This window comes from Pongo abelii, chromosome 19 (genome assembly GCF_028885655.2).
Source record: "Pongo abelii isolate AG06213 chromosome 19, NHGRI_mPonAbe1-v2.0_pri, whole genome shotgun sequence".
In the NCBI taxonomy this organism is placed as follows: Eukaryota; Metazoa; Chordata; class Mammalia; order Primates; family Hominidae; genus Pongo; species Pongo abelii.
The window spans coordinates 42,356,626-42,378,701 of NC_072004.2; the positions used below are offsets into that span (position 1 = coordinate 42,356,626).

The following is a 22,076-nucleotide window of genomic DNA, read 5'->3' on the forward strand; positions in this document are numbered from 1 at the left end:
CTTAGCGCCGGCAAGGCGGCCGGAAGTGGCTTTGCTCTCTCCGCGAAGACCCTCGGGGGATTCCGCCTCCACCCTTTCCCGGATAGAGCGCTATGCGTGCAGGGACTTGTAGTCTCAGACTCCCCAGCCGGCTGGGCTGGGCCGCACTCCGGGCGGAGTCGGCGAGCGCAGGATGTGAGCTCACAGCTTGGGACTGCTGGTGGGCAGGCTGCTGCAGGCTAGGGGCGGCTCGGAGTCCGCTGGCCACCCAGCTGAGAGGAGAGGCGCCCCCGGGGACGGTGAGAGCCGGGCCCGCCGATGCCCTCGGGGAAGGGATGGACGGCCCCTGCTGGAGTAGAGCGAGCCCGGCCGGGTCCTGGGGGAAAAGGCGCGGGCGGCGTAGGGGAGATGGAGAGCTCCGATCTCCCACGGAGGGTGGGCGTGAGAACCGGTGTGGGTTTCTCGGTAGTGAGGAGTGGTCCGGGCTAGAGAAGAGCCCATACCGGCCACATTTCCCAAGACTTTTTGGGTGACGCTTAACCTTTACACCTAGGGTTTCTGCTAGATCCGCCACTCTAGCCCTCAGCTTTCCTCCCGCCGTCCTCCGTGTCTGACAGATTTCTGGGTCCTTCTTCTTTTTAGACCCCTCCTCTTTCCACCTCCGCGGCTGTTTGCCCTTTGTTGTGCTTGGGTTCCCATTAGCTTCGTTGCGTGAGCCACGGATCCGCCCCTAGCCCCAGGCATCCCCAAATATTCACACAAAGTGCGGAAGGAAGAGCACTGTGGCTATCAGTGGAAACTTCATTCTCACTGGAATTACTTTCTGGGGCGTCACCTGCCACAGAATTCCTGGAACCCATTGGTCTGGGCGGAATCTGATTGACGTCATCCAGGGGCTCAAAGCAATTGCTTTGTAGGAAAGGAATAGATTAGCTCTGGATCCGCCGACCTCTCTTGGCAGGCCTATCCTTTGAGCTCCTTTGCATTGGCAGAACATGTATGTGTGCTTTCTCTGATCCTGGGAAAACTAGGACTAGACACAAAATACATAGGGAACTTGCTAATACCTGTTAGAGAGGTGGATTTATTCCTTTGAGGTGGGCGGGAAAAGGGAAGGTGATCTCATACCATTCTAGTGTTTCTTAGTCATTGGCAGCCTCCTGGTGAGGGCTCACCTCCCATACCCAACCCTTGTGGCAAATGAAAGAGTCTCCCAGACAAGCCGCCAAAGGAATTCACTGCTTCACACAGCACCCACGCTGGCTGTCCACTTCCTCGGACATTCTTCCTAGGGACTTACTTAAATCTTTTCAGGTACAATTTCAGTCTAACAAACTGACATATGTTAAATACTTAAAATGTGCATGGCATTGTGCTAAGCACCATTAGGGGAACACAGCAGTAAACTTGGGAAACCAGTGCCCTGCTTCTGGGTTGCACTTACAAGGGATGAGCAACTGTAAACTCCTGCATGTGATGAGCATTCGGTGAAATCATTCCACTTTTTTTCTGTCTCCATTATTACCGATGTGGTCCAGGCTGCCATCATCTCTTCTTGCCTTGACTACTGCTTCCTCTGGTCTTCCCACTTTCTCTCTTGCACCTTTACAATTCATTCTCTAACCAGCAGCAAGTTATCTTTTCAAAATACACTACAAGCAAGTCAGATCATATCACTCCCCTGCTTGTAATCCTCCAATTGATTCATATACTATATAGCAATTGGTATGAAATCCACACTTTGTTATCATCTAAAGCCTGCCTTCCCTGACTTGACATCAAACCAACTTCCCCTTACTGTCTGTGCACCAGCCATTATGACCTTATTTCTGATCCTAAAACTTGTTTTTATTTTATTGTTGTTAAGACGAGATTTCCCTATGTCACCCAGGCTGACCTGCCCAGGCTCAAGCCGTCATCCCACCTCAGCCTCCCGAGCAGCTGAGACCACAGGCATGAGCCACCATATCTGGCTAATTTTTTTTTTTATTTGTAGAAACAAACTCTCACTATGTTGCCCAGATTGGTCTTGAACTCCTGGGCTCAAGCAGTCTGCCCACTTCGGCCTCCTAAAGTGCTAGGATTACATGTGTGAGCCACCACACCCGCCCCCTAAAACTTGTTTCTAACAGGAACTTTGCACTTACTCTTCCATCTGTCTAGAAAGCTCTCTTCAAACCTCAGCTGAAATGTCACCATCCCAAAGATGCTTTTCCTGTCCCTCTGTCTAAATTAGTGCCTCTCCCTAATCACTCTCATATCACTGTTTTATTATCTTTATTGCATTTATCAGGTTCTGGAATTATCTGCTTATTTATTTAAGTCCTTGTTGATAGTCTGTTTCCTTCCACTAGAATGTAAGCTCCATGTGGACATGACTTTCTATATCTGTTCTCTTCTGAGTACCCAATGCCTGGCACGTAGGGGTACAATAAATGCTAGCTCTCTCTGTTTTTAAAAATTCCTGTTATGATGCTTCTTTGAACTGTTTGAAGGCAAAGACAATATTTTTTCATTGTTCCCTACTGCTTAGCATAGTAGGCACGCAGTAGTTTAATTGCTGAATGAGTTAAATGAGCTAGTACCTATTAAATGCCAAGAGATGGGGTCTTGCTATGTTGCCAAGGCTGGTCTTGACTCCCGGGCTCAAGAGATCCTCCCACCTCGGCCTACTGAGTAGCCAGGAGTACATGCAGGTGGCAGCACACAGCTCACCTCATTGTTTTTAGATTTATCCTCTGATCTTTTCTAGTCCTTTCTTCTCCCATTCTTATTGGGAGGGAAGAGGAGAGTAGGGCTGGGCTCCCTCTCAGGAAAAAGAAAGGAAAACAGCCATCGTATAGCTGTTCTTCCCTGAAAAATGGTGACAATTTCAGCAACTTGGGACAAGGCTGGTGCCAAGAAAGGGGAAGGTCAGGAAGCCCCAACCGAAGCCCAGGTAACCTGCGCCAGGAACACTGGCCAGCACCCTCCACCCTGGCTTACTGCATTCTCTCCTGAAGCTGCTTTTACTTTCCTTCCTGAAGCCAGACTCTCGGTGGTGCTCAAAATAAACACTGGCACAGGCTGCTCTTGAGGCTGGAATCTTTAGAAAGGAAGTGCATCCTGTCCCTCTGGCTCCTGGGAAACTCCTAGGCTGGCTGGATTCCCAGTAGGTTTGGTTGGAAGTCCGGGATCCTGGGAACCTTGACAAGAAAGTAACTGGAATCTGACTGATAGATCTCTAGGGTGATCTGTTCCTCTGGCCCTCTCTAACTGGTTCCATGGGTTTGCTTGTCTTCCTTGCTGCCCTGAGTGGAGCTGAGTCTCAGGGAGGCTGATGAGGTGACCAGGGCAGAAGTCTGGGAGACTGCCTTCAGCCCTGGTTCCTGCTATAGTGAAAATGGCAGGGAGGCCAGACGCGGTGATTCATGCTTATAATCCCAGCACTTTGGGAGACTGAGGTGGGCGGATTGCCTGCGCTCAGGAATTCGAGACCAGCCTAGGCAGCATGGTAAAACCCTGTCTCTACCAAAAAAAAAAAATTAGCTGGGTGTGGTGGTGTGCACCTGTGGTCCCAGCTACTCAGGAGGCTGAGGTGGGAGGATCACTTGAGCCTGGGAGTCAAAGGCTGCAGTGAGCCGAGATGGTGCCACTGCACTCCAGCCTAGGTGACAGAGTGAGACACTGTCTCTAAGAAAAAAAAAAAAAGAAAGCAAAATGGCAGGGACTTAGCCTCTGCCAGGGAGCAGTGCTTGGGCTTGTCAGGGAGAGAATGAGTACAGTCGTGTTTCTGCTATCGTCTCCTCCTGAGCTCTCTCTGCTGGTTCGTGTCTTCTCTTCCGTCTCCCATGTACAGCACTGAGAGTATGAGGCTCTGGCCTCCACTGGCCACTCACTCGTGACCGTTTCCACCACGGCGGAGCATTCCAAGCCTACCTCCTGCCGTGTGGTTATCTACCTGCAACGGGAGATGTCGGGGGACACCTGCCTGTGCCCGGCCTCAGGGGCCAAGCCCAAGCTCAGTGGCTTCAAGGGAGGAGGGTTGGGCAACAAGTATGTCCAGCTCAATGTGGGCGGCTCTCTGTACTACACCACTGTGCGGGCCCTGACCCGCCACGACACCATGCTCAAGGCCATGTTCAGCGGGCGCATGGAGGTGCTGACCGACAAAGAAGGTGAGGCACTGGGGCTGCTGCTCGGGGTGGGGAGGGCAGGAGGGGTTCCCAAGGAAATGACCAGATCTAGAATTCAGTCACTTTTCCTCTTCACCTTATGTAGGGTGTCTTCACCTGGAGTCCCTAGTAGAGCTTCAGAATTCTGTGAAATTGTATATGGAATGCTATGTTTATGTATTTTCCAGGAAGAAGAGCCATACTTTTAAAATATTTAAATAGGACGAGATTCTCATAGGAGCCGTCATCTTAAGACTGGGCAGCGGGCAGAAGGCCGGCAGCGGCTGGTGGTTTCTGTGTTGGGCTGGGCCTGGTGCCCTAAGCCTAGGCCCCTGTGGCTTCTACAGCCTGGAGGGCTGTATCCCCTGTGGGATGTGCCAGTTCTGGGTTTCAGAGAGGAATGGTGAAGGGCAGCCATGGGCCTGAGTGCTAGAACCTCCATCCCCGCCTCTGTCACCCTGCGCGATGGCTTTGTGCTCGTGGACCCCCTTCCCTGCCACCTGCCGCCAGCTCGTCAGGTGGCCTTTGCCTGCCTCGGAGGTACCTGGTGGCAAACTAACCCTGTAGGGCCTTCTGCACCCCTAGGCTGGATCCTCATAGACCGTTGTGGAAAGCACTTTGGCACCATTTTGAATTACCTCCGAGATGACACCATCACCCTCCCTCAGAACCGGCAAGAAATCAAGGAATTGATGGCTGAAGCAAAGTATTACCTCATCCAGGGGCTGGTGAACATGTGCCAGAGTGCCCTGCAGGTACATGGGTGGGGCGGAGCAGGGCGGGCAGACGAGGTCAGGAGTTGCCCCCTTCTTGTGGGTTGGAGGCCTCTGGTTCCTGGCAGGTTGTGTGGGAGGCGTGGTTGATGAGTGCAAACCTAATGAGACAAGTGAGATGCCACCCAGGCCCACCAACCTGGCAGCCAGGTTTTCACACTTGGCAGCGTGAGTAGGCCCTGCTTCTGGTTTCTATGCTTTGCTACCTGGATTTTAGGGGGTTTTTATGTTTTTGTTTTTGTTTCTGTTTCTGTTTTTGTTTTTTGAGACAGGGTTTCACTCCTGTCACCCAGGCTGGAGTGCAGTGGTGCGATGTCGGCTCACTGCAACTTCTCCCTCCTGGGTTCAAGTGATTCTCGTGATTTGGCCTTCAGAGTAGCTGGGAATACAGGCATGCGCCATGGCACCCGGCTAATCTTTGTATTTTTTGTAGAGATGAGGTTTCACCATGTTTTCCAGGCTGGTCTCGAACTCCTGGGCTCAAGTGATCTGCCTGCCTCAGCCTCCCAAAGTGCTGGGATTGCAGGTGTGAGCTACCGCACCCGGCCTGGATCTTGGGTTTTCTAACTGGGGGTCTGCTTTCCAGCCGGCATTTTCTATTGCCAGGGGCCTCATGATCTGTATCTAACACTTCCTCACCAAGCAGCGGGTGGCCATGGCAGAGGGGCTCCAGAGGTACCTCGATAAGCCTGGGAAGCAGAAGATCCTAAAGAGGGTTCTCTGTTCTGTGTCACGCAGGACAAGAAGGACTCCTACCAGCCTGTGTGCAACATCCCCATCATCACATCCCTAAAGGAGGAGGAGCGGCTCATCGAATCCTCCACCAAGGTACCAGGACCTCTGAGGGGTGCGGGCCGGGGATGCCAGTCCCCTGGCCTGGCCCCTCACTCTGAACTCCTTCGCAGCCCGTGGTGAAGCTGCTGTACAACAGAAGCAACAACAAGTATTCCTACACCAGGTAGGGTGCGTCACAGGGCTGAGCAGCCAGAGCAGACACTGGGCAGCAGACCCAAGGAATACTGCCTGTACTCCCAGCATGGTCGGCGTGGGTCTGGGCCTGGGTCTTGGAACTGGCTGTGCTAAGTTGGGGAAAAACAGAAAGTAGAAGGGAAATTGGGACAGAGGCCTTTGGAACTCAGCAGGGTGCCCTGGCTGGGATATAAATGATTAAAGGTGAAATGCGCCCTCAACGTGTATCACGAAGGCAGCATGGCAGGTGTTTTCACACGTGTCATCCTACCGGGTGGAGGGGATGCTAGGAGGCCGGTGAGCTGGGAGTCCCCCAAGCCAGCCTGCGCAGTTCACACTGGGCTGATTCCCTCCCCACACTCTCCAGCCCATGTCCTCTCCATAGGCCACAGTTAGGTAGACGCAGGTGGCTGCAGGTTCAGAGTCCCAAACCCTCCCTATGATTCCCTGTGGACAGGCATATTGCCACTGTCACCCCCACAGTAAGGGAACGAATGCCTCCCACTGAAATAGCAGCCTTGTCTCCTTCCTTCCAGGCTTAGGGAGGGGAGCCCTCCTTCCTCAACTGTCCCTACTTTGACTTAAAGCCAACGGAGTTCCTTTTCCTCACAGGCCCCCCAACCCAGAGGGTACCCTATGATCCTTTCTCTCCTGGCACCCTGGCATCTTGCTTTCATTTTAGCAGGACAGGATGGGGGAAGGGAGGGAGGGGAGGGCCCGACTTGTCTAGCACCCTCCCTTGGACTGGAACCTCATTCCCAGGCCTCTTGGCCCTTGTGGTTTTTTCAGCAACTCTGACGACCACCTGCTGAAAAACATTGAGCTGTTTGACAAGCTCTCCCTGCGCTTCAACGGCCGCGTGCTCTTCATCAAGGATGTCATTGGTGACGAGATCTGCTGCTGGTCCTTTTATGGCCAGGGCCGTAAGCTGGCAGAGGTGTGCTGTACCTCCATCGTGTATGCCACAGAGAAGAAGCAGACCAAGGTGTGGGGGATTGCCCCTGCATGGGTAGGGGAGGACACACACCCACTATGCGGGGGACGGTCAGGCTGTGACCAGCACGGAGCAAAAGGGGCATGGACTTGGCTCTTTTTTCCAAACATGGTAATAGTGCTGGGCAAGGACAAAGCCAGAACAGGGGGTGTGGGGAATGGACAGGAACCGCTTTGTTCCTGACAGTGCAGGGCAGGGGCCGTTGACCACCAGGAAGTAGCCTAGTACAGTGGGAAGGACTGGGTCTTTGAAGTTGGCCCAATTCAGGTTTGAATGCTGGCTCGCACCACTTGCCAGTTTTCTGACTTTGGATAAGCCACTTAAGCCATCTGGGCCTCAGGTTCCTCATTTGCAGAAATGGGGATGATAGTATGAATTTAACGAGATATGAAAATGATACAACTCTTTGGAGCAGCAGTGTGGTATAGAGATAGCTTGGGCTTTCGTGTTAGAATGCTGTTCGGATCTCCTGTCTGAGCCAGGGACAGAGGCGGGCACAGCACTTGAGCCCAGGAGTTCAAGACCACCCTGGACAACATGGTGAAACCCCGTCTTTACAAAAAATAGAAAAATTAGCTAGGCATCATGGCACACGCCTGTAGTCCCAGGTACTCAGGAGGCTGCTGTGGGAAGATCCCTTGAGCCCAGGAGTTTGAGGCCAGCCTAAGCAAAATAGCAAGACTCCATTTCCAAACACTCTTAATAATAATAAAATAAAATCTCCTTACTGGCCCCAACCAGCTGGGGGTTTCTGGCTAATCAACCTAGTGCCAGGTACACAGGAGGCATTTGATAGGTGACAGTCATCACAAACTCAGCTGGCCCCTCTCCCCCAGACTGCAGTCAGTTACCCCAGACAGTAGCTGCCTCCTGTGAGTGCAGGTCCTGGAGATGATACGCTGGGGTGGATGGCAGGTCATCCAGGAAGGGCCACGTGCACGTGAAGAGCTCAAAGTAGCCCGACTTGCCAAGCAACTTGTCAACCCCCAAACTACTCAAGTGCCTCCTGCTGGGAGATCTGCAGAGGGTTTGGGGAAGGCCAGCTTACAGGTGGCCCTGCTTCCTCCTGCGTTTTTTGGTGTAGGGGTGGGAGGGAGGGCGACAGGTGGCTCCTGACCCTATCGGTGGTGAAAGGGTTCAGGGGCAGGTCTCTAGTGGCTGGTGATACTGCAGCGGAAGTGGCAGCAGCACCTGGCATCTTCTTAAGTGTGTTGTCTTTCATGAACTCGTGTGACCCCTCACAACACGCCTGTGAGACATGCAGGGCTAGAGCCACTCTCCCCATGTGACAGATGAGTGAACAGAAGCTCAGTCCAACAGAGCAGGTCTGGCTAGAATTCAGGTGCTTGACTGCCTTCCCTTTCTCCCTCCTCCAGGCAGGTCATGCCGGTGACACACTGCGTTGGGCAGGCAGAGAAGGGCAGTGAAACCACTCAGCATAGCAGCTGCTCTGTGTATGCCTCTGCTTGGTGGTTTGCTGTGTGCCAGGCTTCTGCTAAGCAATCACATCTTTCCTGTAATGCTGACAGCAACTCTCAGGGGTTGAGCTGAACCATTCTTTTGTACATATGGGAGCTGCAGCCCAGAAGGGTTCAGCCCAAGGCTCCACAGCTAGCAAGTGGTGGAGCTGTGTTGGGACCTAGCTCTGGCCCACCCTCTATGCCCACTAGTCCCTTGGTCTCAGGCTGGGGCAGGGGTGTGGAGGATGTTGGTCTTCCCTGTCCTCATGTCTGCAGAGTACATCCCCTCACCCCGCCTTCGGAGGGAGGCTGGCTTTCCCTAGAGACGGACCGCCACCTGTCTTATGAGAGGTAGCAGAGGCCTTATGGAGCCTCAGGGCCAGCCGCTCTGACACGTGGCTCCCTCTTAAAGATGAAACCTTGCTCCATCTTCTTCCTCCCTCACCCCAGGTGGAATTCCCAGAGGCCCGAATCTATGAGGAGACACTCAATGTCCTACTCTATGAGACTCCCCGCGTCCCCGACAACTCCTTGTTGGAGGCCACAAGCCGTAGCTGCAGCCAGGCTTCCCCCAGTGAAGATGAGGAGACCTTTGAACTGCGGGACCGTGTCCGCCGCATCCACGTCAAGCGCTACAGCACTTACGATGACCGGCAGCTCGGCCACCAGTCTACCCATCGCGACTGACCAGACCCTCAGGGAGTCAGGGCACGGGAGGCCCTATCTCCCGTCCTGTGGAACCCGCCCCATTGGCCACCCCATGCTGCTGCTGCCTGGGTCTCTGCTCTAGCACCCAGAGGCATGACAGGCCCTGCTCAGAGGTCAGAGGGTCTGGGCAGAGGAGGGACCACATTCCCCTGCCTTGCCCCTGAGCACTTCTGGAGACTGCGTCCTGTCCTATCTGCTCACCATCACCCTTCCTGCCTGACAGGGAGCTGCTTCTGCTCCCTGGGGCATATGGACTGACCCACCTCCTGCTGAGAACCTTCCCCTAGGCCCTGTGCGGAAGGGCTACTGCCCCTTAGGCCTCAGCTGAGGCCCATGGGGAATGGGTTCATTCTGGGGGAAAGGCAGCTCCTGGTGCTGTAGAGGCCCAGTTTTATAACAGAAAGGGACGTCTTTTTTCCTAAGGTGTTTAAGCACAGGCTTGATAAGTTTGGTTTTTAAAAAATAATCTAGGAAATGAATAGTTCTAAATCTAGTAATGAGGAAACTGGGCACTTCTTTGCCCTTCAGGGTGCCAAGACCCTACATATGACAGAACCCTTGGCCCTTCTCCATGCCTGTGGGATCTGTTTCTTTAAAGCACTTTGTACTGTTATTCAGGAGGTTGATATTCTCCTTGACCCATGTCTTTCTACCCTAATCCCCACTTCCCTGCAGAATCAATCTGAGGGAGGAGATAAAGAGGAAGCAATAAAAAAAAAACATCCGACAGAGCAGCTCTGGCTTTGCCAGCCTGGCCAGCAGCTCAGAGTGCACCGAGGAGGGAAGGATGGCTAAGCTGGGACCGGCAGTCCTCACAGGGTGCCTGTGAGAAAGGACATTTTACCCCCCGATCTTAAGAGTCACATCACTGACTCCTAGGTCTAGCACGACTGCTCTTTGTGATTCTCTTGAGTACTGTTGGCTTCCAGCCATGCTGTCCTCACATACGGTAAAGCCAAAGAGCTGTCACGGGCCAGAAACATGAGCCACAGCAGGAAGACCGTGGAGCCCATGGGCACTGCATGGTATTGGCTGGCATGCCCATCAGCTGAGGACAGCAAACTCAGAGCCCAGTGCTCCCAGCAGCCCCTGCAGAGGTGGCACATGCTTGGCCACACATCTACTCCCTGCCCACACCATCTATGCTCTTGGTTTGTCCTGGCTGGGATGGCAGTTCTGCCCAGTGGTGTCTCTGAGCGCAGGATGACAGGAGCAACCGAAGCACCCTGAAGGCCTTCACTCCTTGTTGGGTAACTCAGCCATGGAGATGCCAAGCACTAGCCAGGAGGTGAATTCCTCTTTAGGGCTTTGGTTTTCATTCCTTTTTGTTTGGCTTGGCCAAACCAGAATTCAGCTTATCTGAATTATTTTCCAAAGGAATGCTGTCAGGGAGGGACTATTCTGCCAGCCTAAAAAAGCAACATAGCCACGTGTAGTACCCACTTTCTGCTCTTTGGAGAGAACACAGGTTATCAAGTTCATCTCTCTTGACTACTCTTATGATAGCTGATGCCACAGAGCCTATGGGCAAATGCCAGACCCAGGGTTAGACACGAGGACCTGAAGTGACATGACGGCGGGACAGGGGAAATGTGACTAATTAGGGATTTTATGTTAGTCACAGTCTTTAATGTATAAACAGCACTAAGACTCTCAGGTCAGGTACCTTGGTGATCAGCTACTAGTTCTTCCAGCCCTCATTGAGGTAACAAGATAAAGACAAATCCACTTCTTTGGCCAAATTCAGGCTTTGGCTTTATGGCTTTCCCACAGGACTGGAATGCGTCAGCCTGAGACCACTGGCCTATTTTCTCAGCTGTCCTCTTGAGGTCCTTTAATACTCAAATTCCCAGCTCCCCACGGAGGTGTTTTGATGCTTGCCTTTTGACCTCCTCATCCCCTTTAGTCCCTGCTTACTACTTTGACATTCACATCCTCAGTGTTTCGGTCTTTTTTGCTGAGAAAGCACAGTAGTCTGGGACTGGGCATTTATCTTCTCTGACTGAAAATCTCTCCTTGGTCTTAAGGAAAATACTAACATTGAACTCACTGACATGATCTTAGCTTCTTTAATCAGACTTTGTGACTTAAAAGTTTGGGGGTTTTCTTTGAAAGTTTCCAGCCCTATTCAGAAAGCAACTCTTGGCTGTGTGCATTTTTCAACTCCAAGCAGCCCAGGGGTAAGTAAACAAAAAAGTATGGATGAAGGTCAGACTTTCTTGTCAGTTTCTGAGAAACCTGGCAGCCTGCTGTTAACAACACAGACCAGTATTGGGTTTTATTGAATTTGGTATGTGACCAAGGTTGGCCTAAAGGATGGCGCAGGTCCTGGGCAGGAAAGAATTTTTCCTTTATCACATAACTAATATTTGGTTGCTCAGCATAAGTGATGGAAGCAAACACTAATTTCTAATAAAATTGTGTTAAACTCAATGGTACAGAGCCATGTTTACAGTGAGCAGGCCTTGGCCAGCTTGCGACCATGGGCTGAGTTCCTGTGCTTCTGTTTATCATCTGACCTTGTGTTCTAGCTAGGTCGTAAGCGCGACTGTACTGTTGCCCTGCAACCCCAGCTCCTCCTGGAGGACTAAGGACAAGAATAACAAGGGCTGGAACTGTGATTTAATATTAATTCAAGAAAACGACCTCTAACAATCACTGCAGTGGTGGAGAGAAAAAATCCTAAGAATTGGAGCAAGATGCAGCACAATTCATCTCTGGCTCTTGGAATCTGAGAGAAGCTCAGGAAGTAGCTTGACTTAGTCATCATCCATACCTAAAGCTGCTCCTCGGCCAAATTCCTGCATTCGTGGTCTGGATGCTTGGCAGAGTCATGCTGAGGGCTGGCACACCCATTGCTACAGGAAACCCGACTGGCTTGCCTCCCTCCTCTCCTGGGCCTAGCAAGGCCAGAAATGGCAATGGTCGGTCAGTGCTAAGAGCCAGGCCACTCCGACCCTGACACTGGCCTCCCTCTCTGCATTTGGCAGAAGGTAAAGTGAACAAGAGTCCAGTCCAGCAACCCCGCCAACTAGCTGAGAGGCACAGTGACCCTAGGAGATGTCCAGCCAGCCTCCAGGCTGAGAGGGAAACAGGCACATGCCCTATCAGGGGGGCAGCTCCCTGGAAGGGCAGCAAAGAAAGCAGTCAAGGGCGCACACTGGGTCAGAAGGGGAGCCTGAGACTCTGGGAGCAGAAATGGCAAGGGTGGCCAAGCGTGCACTGGTTTACTGATCAAACCTCATGTGACAGGCCAGGAAACTCTTCCAGGCCTGTGGCAGCTGAACACAGTTCCTTGGTGGAGAGGTTTACTGGAACATAAGTGTAGGCAGGGCTTATGAGGAGGCCAGCCTTGGAGGTGTCCCATACGGGTCTTCTGAAGAAAAGTTATACCACCCCTCCCCACAAAAAGAACCCCACAATCAAATTAAGAGACCCACTGTGGCCCATGATGGGGAGAGAAGAGTTCTGCAGCAATTGTGGGATGAGAGTTGTTCTTCCCGGTGACCAAGCCTGGGCACTTGGGGCCTCAGCTGGCCTACCAGTGAAGGCCTGAGGGTGGTGTCTTCTCATCTTTATTGCTTTCCAGGGAGAAGGGAGGGATCCGAACATCAAAGTGGGAGCCATCAGGTCTTTCAAAGCGGAACGTGCCCCTGCAGTCAGAGAGAAGCTGGTTTAGAAGGAGCCAGGGCTGGGGCCTCCTAAGGATCTGGATGGCCCCATATGCCCTCAGCTGCCAGCCACAGAGGACATGTAAGCCTGAGCTCTCTTCTATCTCTAGCTCATGACAGGATGACTGGTCCAGAGACCCAAGAGCCCCTCATGGTTATCCATGAAAAGAAAAACACAGCTGCAGTGGCTCACGCCTGTAATCCCAGCATTTTGGGAGGCTGATGCCGGCAGATCACCTGAGGTCACCTGAGGTCGGGAGTTCGAGACCAGCCTGACCAACATGGAGAAACCCCGTCTCCACTAAAAATACAAAATTAGCCGGGCGTGGTGGCACATGCCTGTAATCCCAGCTACTTGGGAGACTGAGGCAAGAGAATGGCTTGAACCTGGGAGGCGGAGGTTGCAGTGAGCCAAGATTGTGCCATTGCACTCCAGCCTGGGCAATAAGTGAAACTCCATCTCACAAAAGAAAAAAGGAAAACACAGCTGTCCAGATTCTGGCCTTTAGATACATACTGCATAAGCTAGCCAACTGCATTTTCAGGTTAAGGAGTGAAACACCAAGGGGAAAAACCCAACTATACGAGCAACTCTGCAGCATCAAATCACCAGACCTCTTTAGCCTAAGTCCTCAGTCCACAAATCATAGGGAACTGGGAAACAGGCGGTAATAGAAAATCAGACAAGTCCCACACAACAATATAGCAGATAAGGCTCCCTCTAAGAATGTAACTTGGCCCAGAGTTAATGGCAAGCCCTAAGCTCTCACTTTTCTGAGCTAAAGCTTCTGTTTGTGGAGCTGGGTGGCCCCTACTGCTGTGCACACTCACTCACCACATGTGCCCACTGGAAGCCTGCAGCGAGACGTGGCTGCTATACTGGAACGCAGGCTGCTCCTTGGATAACACCGGTTCCTGTAAAGGTTTAGGCAAAATGGGTCAGGCCAAGCCCCAGGGACATGTTTCCTGCACCCCAGGGTTACATGCTGACTGCCAGTTCATCAAGACTGGATGTCCCCTACCCAGCCACCACCACAGCAGGCACTCCCACAGCATGATACACTTCCTGCCAGTACCTCCTCCCATAGATGGCCATTTGACCTGGGCCTTTTATGCTGGCTCTGGGAAAGATAATCTCGGACTGAATGTCCAAAGGCACTGGGCAAAGGACCTCCTCTGCAGCCTGGGGAACACAGTGAGACCCCATCTCCACAAAAAAAAAAAAAAAAAAAAAAATTTAAATTAACCAGGCATAGTGGTGTGTGCCTGTAGTCCTGCTACTCAGAAAGCTGAGGCGGAGGATTGCTTGAGCCCAGAAAAGTAAACTATGGTCGCACCACCGCACTCCAGCCTGGGTGACACAGCGAGACCCTGTCTCTAAAAACAAAGGACCTCTTGTGGAGATATCCCCTCCAGTGTCCATTCACACATGCTACGGGCACCATGGCAGGTACTCTGCAAACCTCTGCTGCTTTAATTCTCCTAATGATCATAAGATAACTGGTGTGATCTACGTTTTGGCAGTAAGGAACTAAGACTTTGGTTAACTAACTTGCCGAAAGTTATGCTAATATATAACTCAGCTGGAATTTGAAGTGACTACCTAAATCCAAAGCCCTGTTCTTATTCACTTGCCCAACTGCCTCCCCAGTCCCTGCTGACTTTGATAAATGCTTGTTGAATGTGGCCCCTGACACCAGTACTGCTTGTGACTTTATTTCTCAGGAGACAGGGTTGGGTAGGCAGGGATTATAAAATCACATCTCTTCAAGGACCAGCAGAGGATGTACATATGTAAAGGGGCAAAGAGGCAAGACCACAGGGATTGGTGGGGGTGCGTGCCCCACCTAACGACATTCAAATTTTGGTTTTTAAAAGACACTATACCAGTTTTAAAAACTACACAAGTTTTGACTTCAGACTCACTTGGATTTAAATCGAGGCCCTGCCACTACTAGATATGGGACCATGGGCTGGTTATTTAACTTCTCAGTCTCACTCTTTTCATCTATGAAATGGGTTTTAAGAAACCTATCTCATGGGGTTGTTTTAAGATTTCTAACCCAAAACAACACAATGTATTCACAAAGTGAGCCTCTGTCTATAACAACAAAGGAAAAGGAAGCCGTGCACTAAGCCCCCAGGCTTGCCACATAGGACCAGAATTACTAGACCAAGGATGCTCACCCTGCCCACTACCCCTCGGCCTCGCACTGTCTCCAAGGTGCCGGAGAGACTGAATATCCTCCAGTGCCGCTCCCGGAGCTGTACCACGTCACTGTCAAGGTTCTCCAAACGGATACAGTAGCGCCACTGAGGTGGGTGTGGGAGAGAGAGTTTAAAAAAAATAAACTTTGGGTAACCCTCCTCAGAATTCTGTGCAAAGCAAAAGTCAACAAAGCTGACACATGCACTGCACAGGTTCCGCTCCCGTCAGAAGGTGAGCTCCCCCACCTCCACCCTGACCCCCAGGCACACCCCACAAGCTCCCCTTCTCCCAGACAGTGACACTCACCCAGTACACGTGGGAATTCTGGGCTTCCTAGGGAGAAAACAAAAAGAATTTAAGTCCCACAGGGCAAGACCAAGTGTGTTCCAGTCAACATCTCTCCAGTGCAGTTGATGTATTCCAGGAAGGTTGCAGACAGACCAAGCTGAGAGTATCTGTGGGATAACGATGATAGCTGAACCATGGCCTACACATCCACAGGGAGGCAACATCCCTGTATCCACTCCTGGCCCCCCCACTCCTCATCCCTTCAAGATCACCAACAGAACTGGATGCCAACAGAAATCAGTTACAGGGCTCTTACCTTTTTCACTGCCCTCCTCACCAGCCCTGCCCCCTATCCTTGCTGCCCTGGGCCCCTGTCCTCCTCCTGTCTCCCATTACTGTCCCTTGCTATAATACTTTAAGTTGGCCTCCTCCACTACTATAAGGTCCTGGAAGACAGGGACGGTGTTTCATTTATATTTGTATCCAAGCATGCACTGACTATACATACTTTTCTGACCTATAGCTTCTGTCTGTGGAGTTGGGCGGCCCCTACCACTGCACATGCTTACAGCCAGGTGATGTGTAAGTGTCTATAATGTGTAAAAAGTGTTATGCCTACACTGCTTTAAATAATTATGTGTATATTCTTCATAAACATGGCTCCCTTTGAGCAAGAGGGAAGAGACAGGATAAAGGATTCCTTCCTGGGACCTATGAGATTTCCTACCCGCTCTAGGTCTTGGAGTCAGCCACTGTCTAGAGGCTACTCAGCCCCACCCAACACATGCAACCGCTTGGGAGCAGAACCACAGGGACATGGTTTATATTTAGACTCCCTTCCCCTGGCAGTCACCTTAAGGACACCATACACCTTGGGGCCTACCCCTGCTAGAAGGGGTCCAGGCTGGCCACATACCCTCATGCCCATGTAGAAGGGGATGACAGTGACACGTATGTTCTCGGTTGTTTCCCGATGAACATCGGAGAGCTCCAGCCAGGGGTGATTCTTCTCTTGCCAGGCCCTTAGCGTCTCCCGAGCCACAAAAGGGGGTGCTGGGGCAAGATACAATTGGTTAGTCCAATTGTGTGTTGTGGATACGATTGTATCTAGTCCAATCACACAACAGTCCAGTGCGATTGCCCCTCCTAGAAAACCCTCCCTAGTGGTGGCCCAGGCAAACAAGGTGCTCATACATGAAGCAAAAGTACAGGCTGGAAGAAGGCACAGGACTGCTACCAAGAAGAAGCCCTGAGGAGCTAGTGTGATACTATGGGACAACAATCGGACTGGGAGTTAAGAGCCCTGGTTTTCAGCCCTCACTCTGCTACTAGCAACCCTGAGTCCCTTGTCATCATCCCTGATCCTCAGTTTCCATATCTGTAAGGAAATAACTGCCATCTGTCAGGTATGACACCTGTATGACACCTATGAGGCATGACAGCTCTAACAGGAGGTTGAAAAAGGGTTGTGGAAATACAGCTTTGGAATTATTTCTTTTTTTTTTTTTTTTCGGAGACAGAGTCTTGATCTGTCGCCAGGATGGAGTGCGGTGGCATGATCTCAGCTCACTACAACCTCTGCCTCCCGGGTTCAAGCAATTCTCCAGCCTCAGCCTGCCAAGTAGCTAAGACTACAGGTGCACGCCACCACACCCAGCTAATTTCTATATTTTTAGTAGAGACAGGGTTTCACCACATTGGCCAGGATGGTCTCGATCTCTTGACCTAGTGATCTGCCCATGTCAGCCTCCCAAAGTGCTGGAGTTATAGGCGTGAGCCACAGCGCCCGGGCCTTCCCCCCCCCCCCCCCCGAGATGAAGTCTTGCTCTGTTGCCCAGGCTGGAATGCAATGGTGCAATCTCGGCTCACTGCAACCTCCGCCCTCCTGGGTTCAAGTGATTCTCCTGCCTCAGCCTCCCAGGTAGCTGGGATTACAGGCGCCCACCACCACGCCCAGCTAATTTTTGTATTTTTAGTAGAGACAGGGTTTCACCAGGTTGGCCAGGCCAGTCTCGAACTCCTGACCTCAGATGATCCACCTCCCTGGGACTCCCAAAGTGCTAGGATTACAGGCGTGAGCCACCGTGCCCGGCCCTGGAATTATTTCTATGATATTCTTTGATGAAAAGGCCCTCCCATTCCACCTCCCCTTCTTGAGAGAGATTACCTTTTGTCTGGTCATACAGAAGAAATCTTTCAAAGAGTTCATGTTGGATGGGAACCTGATCAGTAGAGGTGTAGGGGAGGATGTCTTCATGGCTGACATAGTCCAAGCCTGGCACAGAGATGCAAAAGACAGTGGTGAAACTCACAGGAGAGGAGAGAGATGGGGTTGAGAAGAAACATTAACTGGCCTTGTTCCAGTATGGGATAACCCTGGTATCATACCTCTCAGCATCATAATCCCTCCCAGTGGATGACAGGACATCAGCATCCTCTCCCTGAGACACACCAGACTCCTTCTTGACAGGCACCATTCAAATGCTAACTACTCACCTGGGATGGCATAGAGGGCCCGACTGTCATCATGGTTAGCCAAGAAGGTCACAGCTTCTGTCTGAGATCTCTGAGACTAAGGCAAGAAGTAAATCAGTGGTGAAACCATGTCTCTGCTAAAAAGTACAAAAATTAGCCTGGTGTGGTGGCAGACGCCTATAATCCCAGCTACTCGGGTGGCTGAGGCAGGAGAATCGCTTGAACCCGGGAGGCGGAGGTTGCAGTGAGCCAAGATCTCACCACTGCACTCCAGCCTGGCGACAGAGTGAGACTCCATCTCAAAAAAAAAAAAAGTGAATCAGGGCTTTGTTGGCCACTGTGCAGTCCAAGGCTTTGGGGACCAAGACTGACCTGGGCTCTGTTTGACCCCCTTCCCTCCCTTTGTCCCCACTGGGATGCAGGACTTTCCATGGAGAGGACCCCCAAGCCCAGCCATCTTGCTTACTTACTATATGTGGGCAGTCACGAGCATCAATCAGCACCTGATAGTAAGTGTGAGTTTTGCCTTTCACCTCCTTGGAGCCATGGCCAGCAGGGTTCTCTGCTCTATGGGGTGGGAGAAGGAGGCCAAGATCACCCAAGGAGAAATAGAAGCTGTGGCTGACTCAGCTCCCTACTCCTCCTCACCTAAACAGGCTGGTCCCTGATCTGAAGGGGCTTTAGCACCAGCTGGACACCTGCTCTGCAGCACCTCAGCTGAGCTGCTCCTCAGTTGGGGCAAATAATAAAGCATGGAAGACCATGGTATGGAACCATCATCTGACCGTGTGGATACCTCTTAAAAGAAGGGGGCCATGTTGAGAAAATCAAATTGCCACCTCAGTCCCCAGGGCCCAGAGTACTCTTGTCTTCTTATATCCCAGGGAGTGTCTGTGATCACTTAATGGTGCTGAACCTTTTCTGTTTTAATGTATTCTAGGGATGATGTGAGATTGAGGGAAAGACTCCAGCTGAACATCAAGAAATCAAGAAGACTTGTCCCCCAAATGCCCTCTGGGGTACTCATAATGAAAATTAGGAATGGCTTAGGAAAGCATTCTGGGGAGGCCTAAAGGGACTCTCTGACTTAGACTATCCCTGGCACTCAGCACTTTTGTCTCCATGGGTCTTAGTCCCAGAGAAGTACTCTGGGGATGTTTCCAAGGCCTAGGAGGATGCTGTCTTCACCCCTAGTACCCCAATTACATATGTCTGCCATCTCCTCCTGAGGATACTGTGAGGCACAACCACAGGGAAACTTACTTTTCTGGAGCTGCAGAAGCCACATCCCGGTCATACAGTCTGGCCTGCCAGGGAAACAGGACGACACCTCGGTAGCCAAAAATGCTATGAAGGAAAAGCTGGAAGGAAAGAGGGGCCTCAGTGAGTCTGCAGTCCAGCAAATCCATCCAGGCGGGCCCCAGACCACAAAGCAGCACAGGTGGAGGCAACTCCAGCACAAGGTCTTGCTACCTTTTCCTTGAAGTCTGTGATCAACCAGACCAATGCTGGAACACTCTTATTTCTTCTTTACCTGGCTGACTCTATTCATCCTTTAGGTAAAAGCTGAGGCCTCCAGGAAGCCTTCGCTGACCTCCCTTCCACTTAGCACAATGTACAGCTATTGGCCATTTGCAAATCGTTCATTCTTTTCTAGACTAGAAACTCCACAATGGCAGGAATCATGTCTACTTTGCTTTCTGATTTAACCCTAATGCACAATGCCTGGTCCATTGTAGGCACACAGAAAAATAAAATGTTGAACAAACAAAAAGTCTTCCTTTACCTACAATATCCTAGAAGGGCCTAAATCTATCCCAGTGGACCCAGAACAAAGCTGATATAGAAAAAGAACCACACATCCAGAGTTTACCACACTGAAGTCAATTTTATTACAGCAAAGCATCAAAGGTATACTTTTCTGAAAGCTCCCTCCACGGCTTCCCACCATCCACTATGTTAGAGAAATCTTCAGCAACTTGGCTAAACCTCACTATAGTCCACACCATCCCTGTCCACATTAACTTGGAAAGAGAACCCACTGACACATTAAGTGCGTTCAAATCCAGGAGAACAGAAACCCTATCTATAAAAATTTGATTCTGGGCTAGGTGCGGTGGCTCACGCCAGTAATCCCAGGACTTTGGGAGGCCAAGGCAGGTGGATCACCTGAGGTCGGGAGCTCAAGACCAGCCTGACCAACATGGAGAAACCCCATCTCCACTAAAAATACAAAATTAGCCGAGTGTAGTGGCGCATGCTTGTAATCCCAGCTACTAGGGAGGCTGAGGCAGGAGAATCGCTTGAACCCAGGAGGTGGAGCTTGCGGTGAGCCGAGACCATGCCATTGCACTCCAGCCTGGGCAACAAGACTGAAACTCCGTCTCACAAAAAATAAATAAATAAAATAAAAAATAAATAAAAAATAAATACAAATTTGATTCTGGTCTGGCACCAAACATCAAGGTGGAATGAATGGAACACCATACCATGCAGGCCTGTGACCTAATCTGACTTCTTTCAGAAGCAGAGCACTCTATGAAAATGAAACATGACCCAGCCCAATACTCACCTGCCCGGTCTCATATTTTCCATTCTGTTTTGGCACCTCAAACACACCAACTGTCTCCAACACTTTGCCCTCTGGTCGGTTTCTGAGTAGGAAGGAAAAGAACAAGCAACAGAAAAGCTGAGAAGGTAATGGTAGTTATCCATAAGAAAAAGCTCCTAGGATACTGAGGGGCCAGGGCGATGACAGCAGAGAAGGGTTTGGGGTAGTGGGACCAGCTGGAGCAGGAAAGGCTTTCCTCCTCCTTGGTGAAAACCTCCACAGTCTCCCAGTGTTAGATGTGACCGCTCCCATATTACTGTCTTCTCTCTTCACTGGGCATTCTTCATATCATGCCCTCACACTCATCAAACGTACCCCTGCCCTTGTTTCTTCCCTAACCCACCCTCCTGACCTCCCACAGCACTTTAACTGTCTTGCTCACTTTTTCAATTTTTTTAGAAGGGAAATATCTTTTTTTCTTATTTTCTTCCATTTTCTATATCACAAGTCATCAAACAATATCCTGCCCCCTTTACATTTCAGTTGTGTCCATGTCTTATCTTTATTAAATACTGTAAATTCCCTGGGAGCAATGCCTGAGTCTGATTAGCTGGTACTGCCCCCTCAGAGCCTAGTGTAGAAGAGGTGCTCAAAAAATATTTGTCCTGTATTATAATTCCATGTCCATCTCTCCCTCTAACCTGTAGCCCTTACATTGCCCTTGAAAAGCTTAAACACCTCTAGATTTCCTACGGCACATCGCCTCTCTCAATACCGTTTTTGTTCATATTCTCACAGGGGTCTTAAATTGCAAATAGCTATCATCTCTCCCCAACGTCAGTGTCTAATATCAGCCACTAAAATGTCAGTCACCACTCTGAACAGGGCTGCTCTTTCTAGGGGCCCTTCAAATAAAGGCTGTTTTTACTGTTTTGAAGATGTGAACTTTATGCTTCCTCCCACTGATCCACCAGCCCGTTTGATCCGCCTGTCCCATCCGCGGAAACAGTTTCTACACCATCCCCATGGCCTCAAACCCCCTTCCCCAAATCACAGATAGAAAATCGATCTCCCCAAAGTCACTTGGAAACCTGGGGCCTACGAGGGTCCACACCCAAGAGTCTCGTTTCCCACCTCTAGCATCTTTCTGAGGGAGACCTTGACCAAATCCAAAGGCTGAGGGTTCAAGCCAAAGCCCTAGGGCTGAATTAAAAAGCTGCCCTCTGACATCGGTGCTGGCGACCCCAGCTGGGGAAGTAGGATTCACTTGGGGAGGGTAACCTGTTCCCCCTCAGGGCCAGCCCTGTACAATCAGGGCTCTGGGCCGCGCTGGCTTCCCTGCTCCTGGCACATGTCCCAGACAACGCAGGTCGGCTCCCTGCTTGGGACCCTCTCCCGGGTCAAACTCCAGTCACCCTCAGCAGGCCCGGGCCCCTGGCCTCCGCACTGGCTAGGAACACGCTCTCTGGGCTCCAGGCCCAGTCCTCGCGCCCCCTGGCTCCGTCCCTCACCGGGACGAGAGGTGCCTCCGCGTCGTCGTGGTCGCCGCTGGCGAGAAGGCCCCAGCTCCAGCCGCCGCACAGAGCGGCCTTGGCCACCGGGCCCCAGTCAGCGACCGGGACCACCAGCGGCTGCCCACGGCCAGGGCCCGCCGGGCTGCACAGGCTGCCATGTCCCGCCCGAGCGCCCGCCCGGCTGCTGACACAGAGCCCGACCCGCGGCCGGGCGGCGTTCCGCCCCCGTCCCACACTGCCCCGCGAGGCGTCCCGGCCTTCTTGGCCCCCCTGGTCCCACCCCAGAGCTCAGAGCTACTTCCGGTGCGCTCAGAGTTACTTCCGGCGCGCG

The 22,076-nt window shown here is 51.6% G+C and overlaps 2 protein-coding genes across 3 annotated transcripts; one reads left to right on the forward strand and one right to left on the reverse strand.

The window, feature by feature from the left end:
- Window positions 1-43: 43 nt before the first annotated feature.
- Window positions 44-11,470, forward strand: TNFAIP1 (TNF alpha induced protein 1). 2 transcript variants are annotated; one of them, XM_054535161.2, is made up of 8 exons: window positions 44-278; window positions 1,126-1,293; window positions 3,818-4,136; window positions 4,719-4,888; window positions 5,645-5,734; window positions 5,812-5,864; window positions 6,665-6,860; window positions 8,780-11,470. In XM_054535161.2, the coding sequence occupies exons 3-8, from the start codon at window positions 3,932-3,934 to the stop codon at window positions 9,014-9,016; spliced, it is 951 nt and encodes a 316-aa protein (XP_054391136.1). In that variant the 5' UTR covers window positions 44-278; window positions 1,126-1,293; window positions 3,818-3,931; the 3' UTR covers window positions 9,017-11,470.
- On the reverse strand, window positions 11,093-22,050 carry POLDIP2 (DNA polymerase delta interacting protein 2). The gene is made up of 11 exons (XM_024234501.3): window positions 21,743-22,050; window positions 20,253-20,334; window positions 18,944-19,041; window positions 18,151-18,247; window positions 17,702-17,777; window positions 17,373-17,480; window positions 16,122-16,258; window positions 15,224-15,250; window positions 14,896-15,021; window positions 13,544-13,623; window positions 11,093-12,690 (listed from the first exon to the last, which is right to left on the reverse strand). Exons 1-11 carry the CDS (start codon window positions 21,901-21,903, stop codon window positions 12,576-12,578), a joined length of 1,107 nt encoding a protein of 368 aa, XP_024090269.1. The 5' UTR covers window positions 21,904-22,050; the 3' UTR covers window positions 11,093-12,575.
- Between the last annotated feature and the right edge of the window lie 26 nt (window positions 22,051-22,076).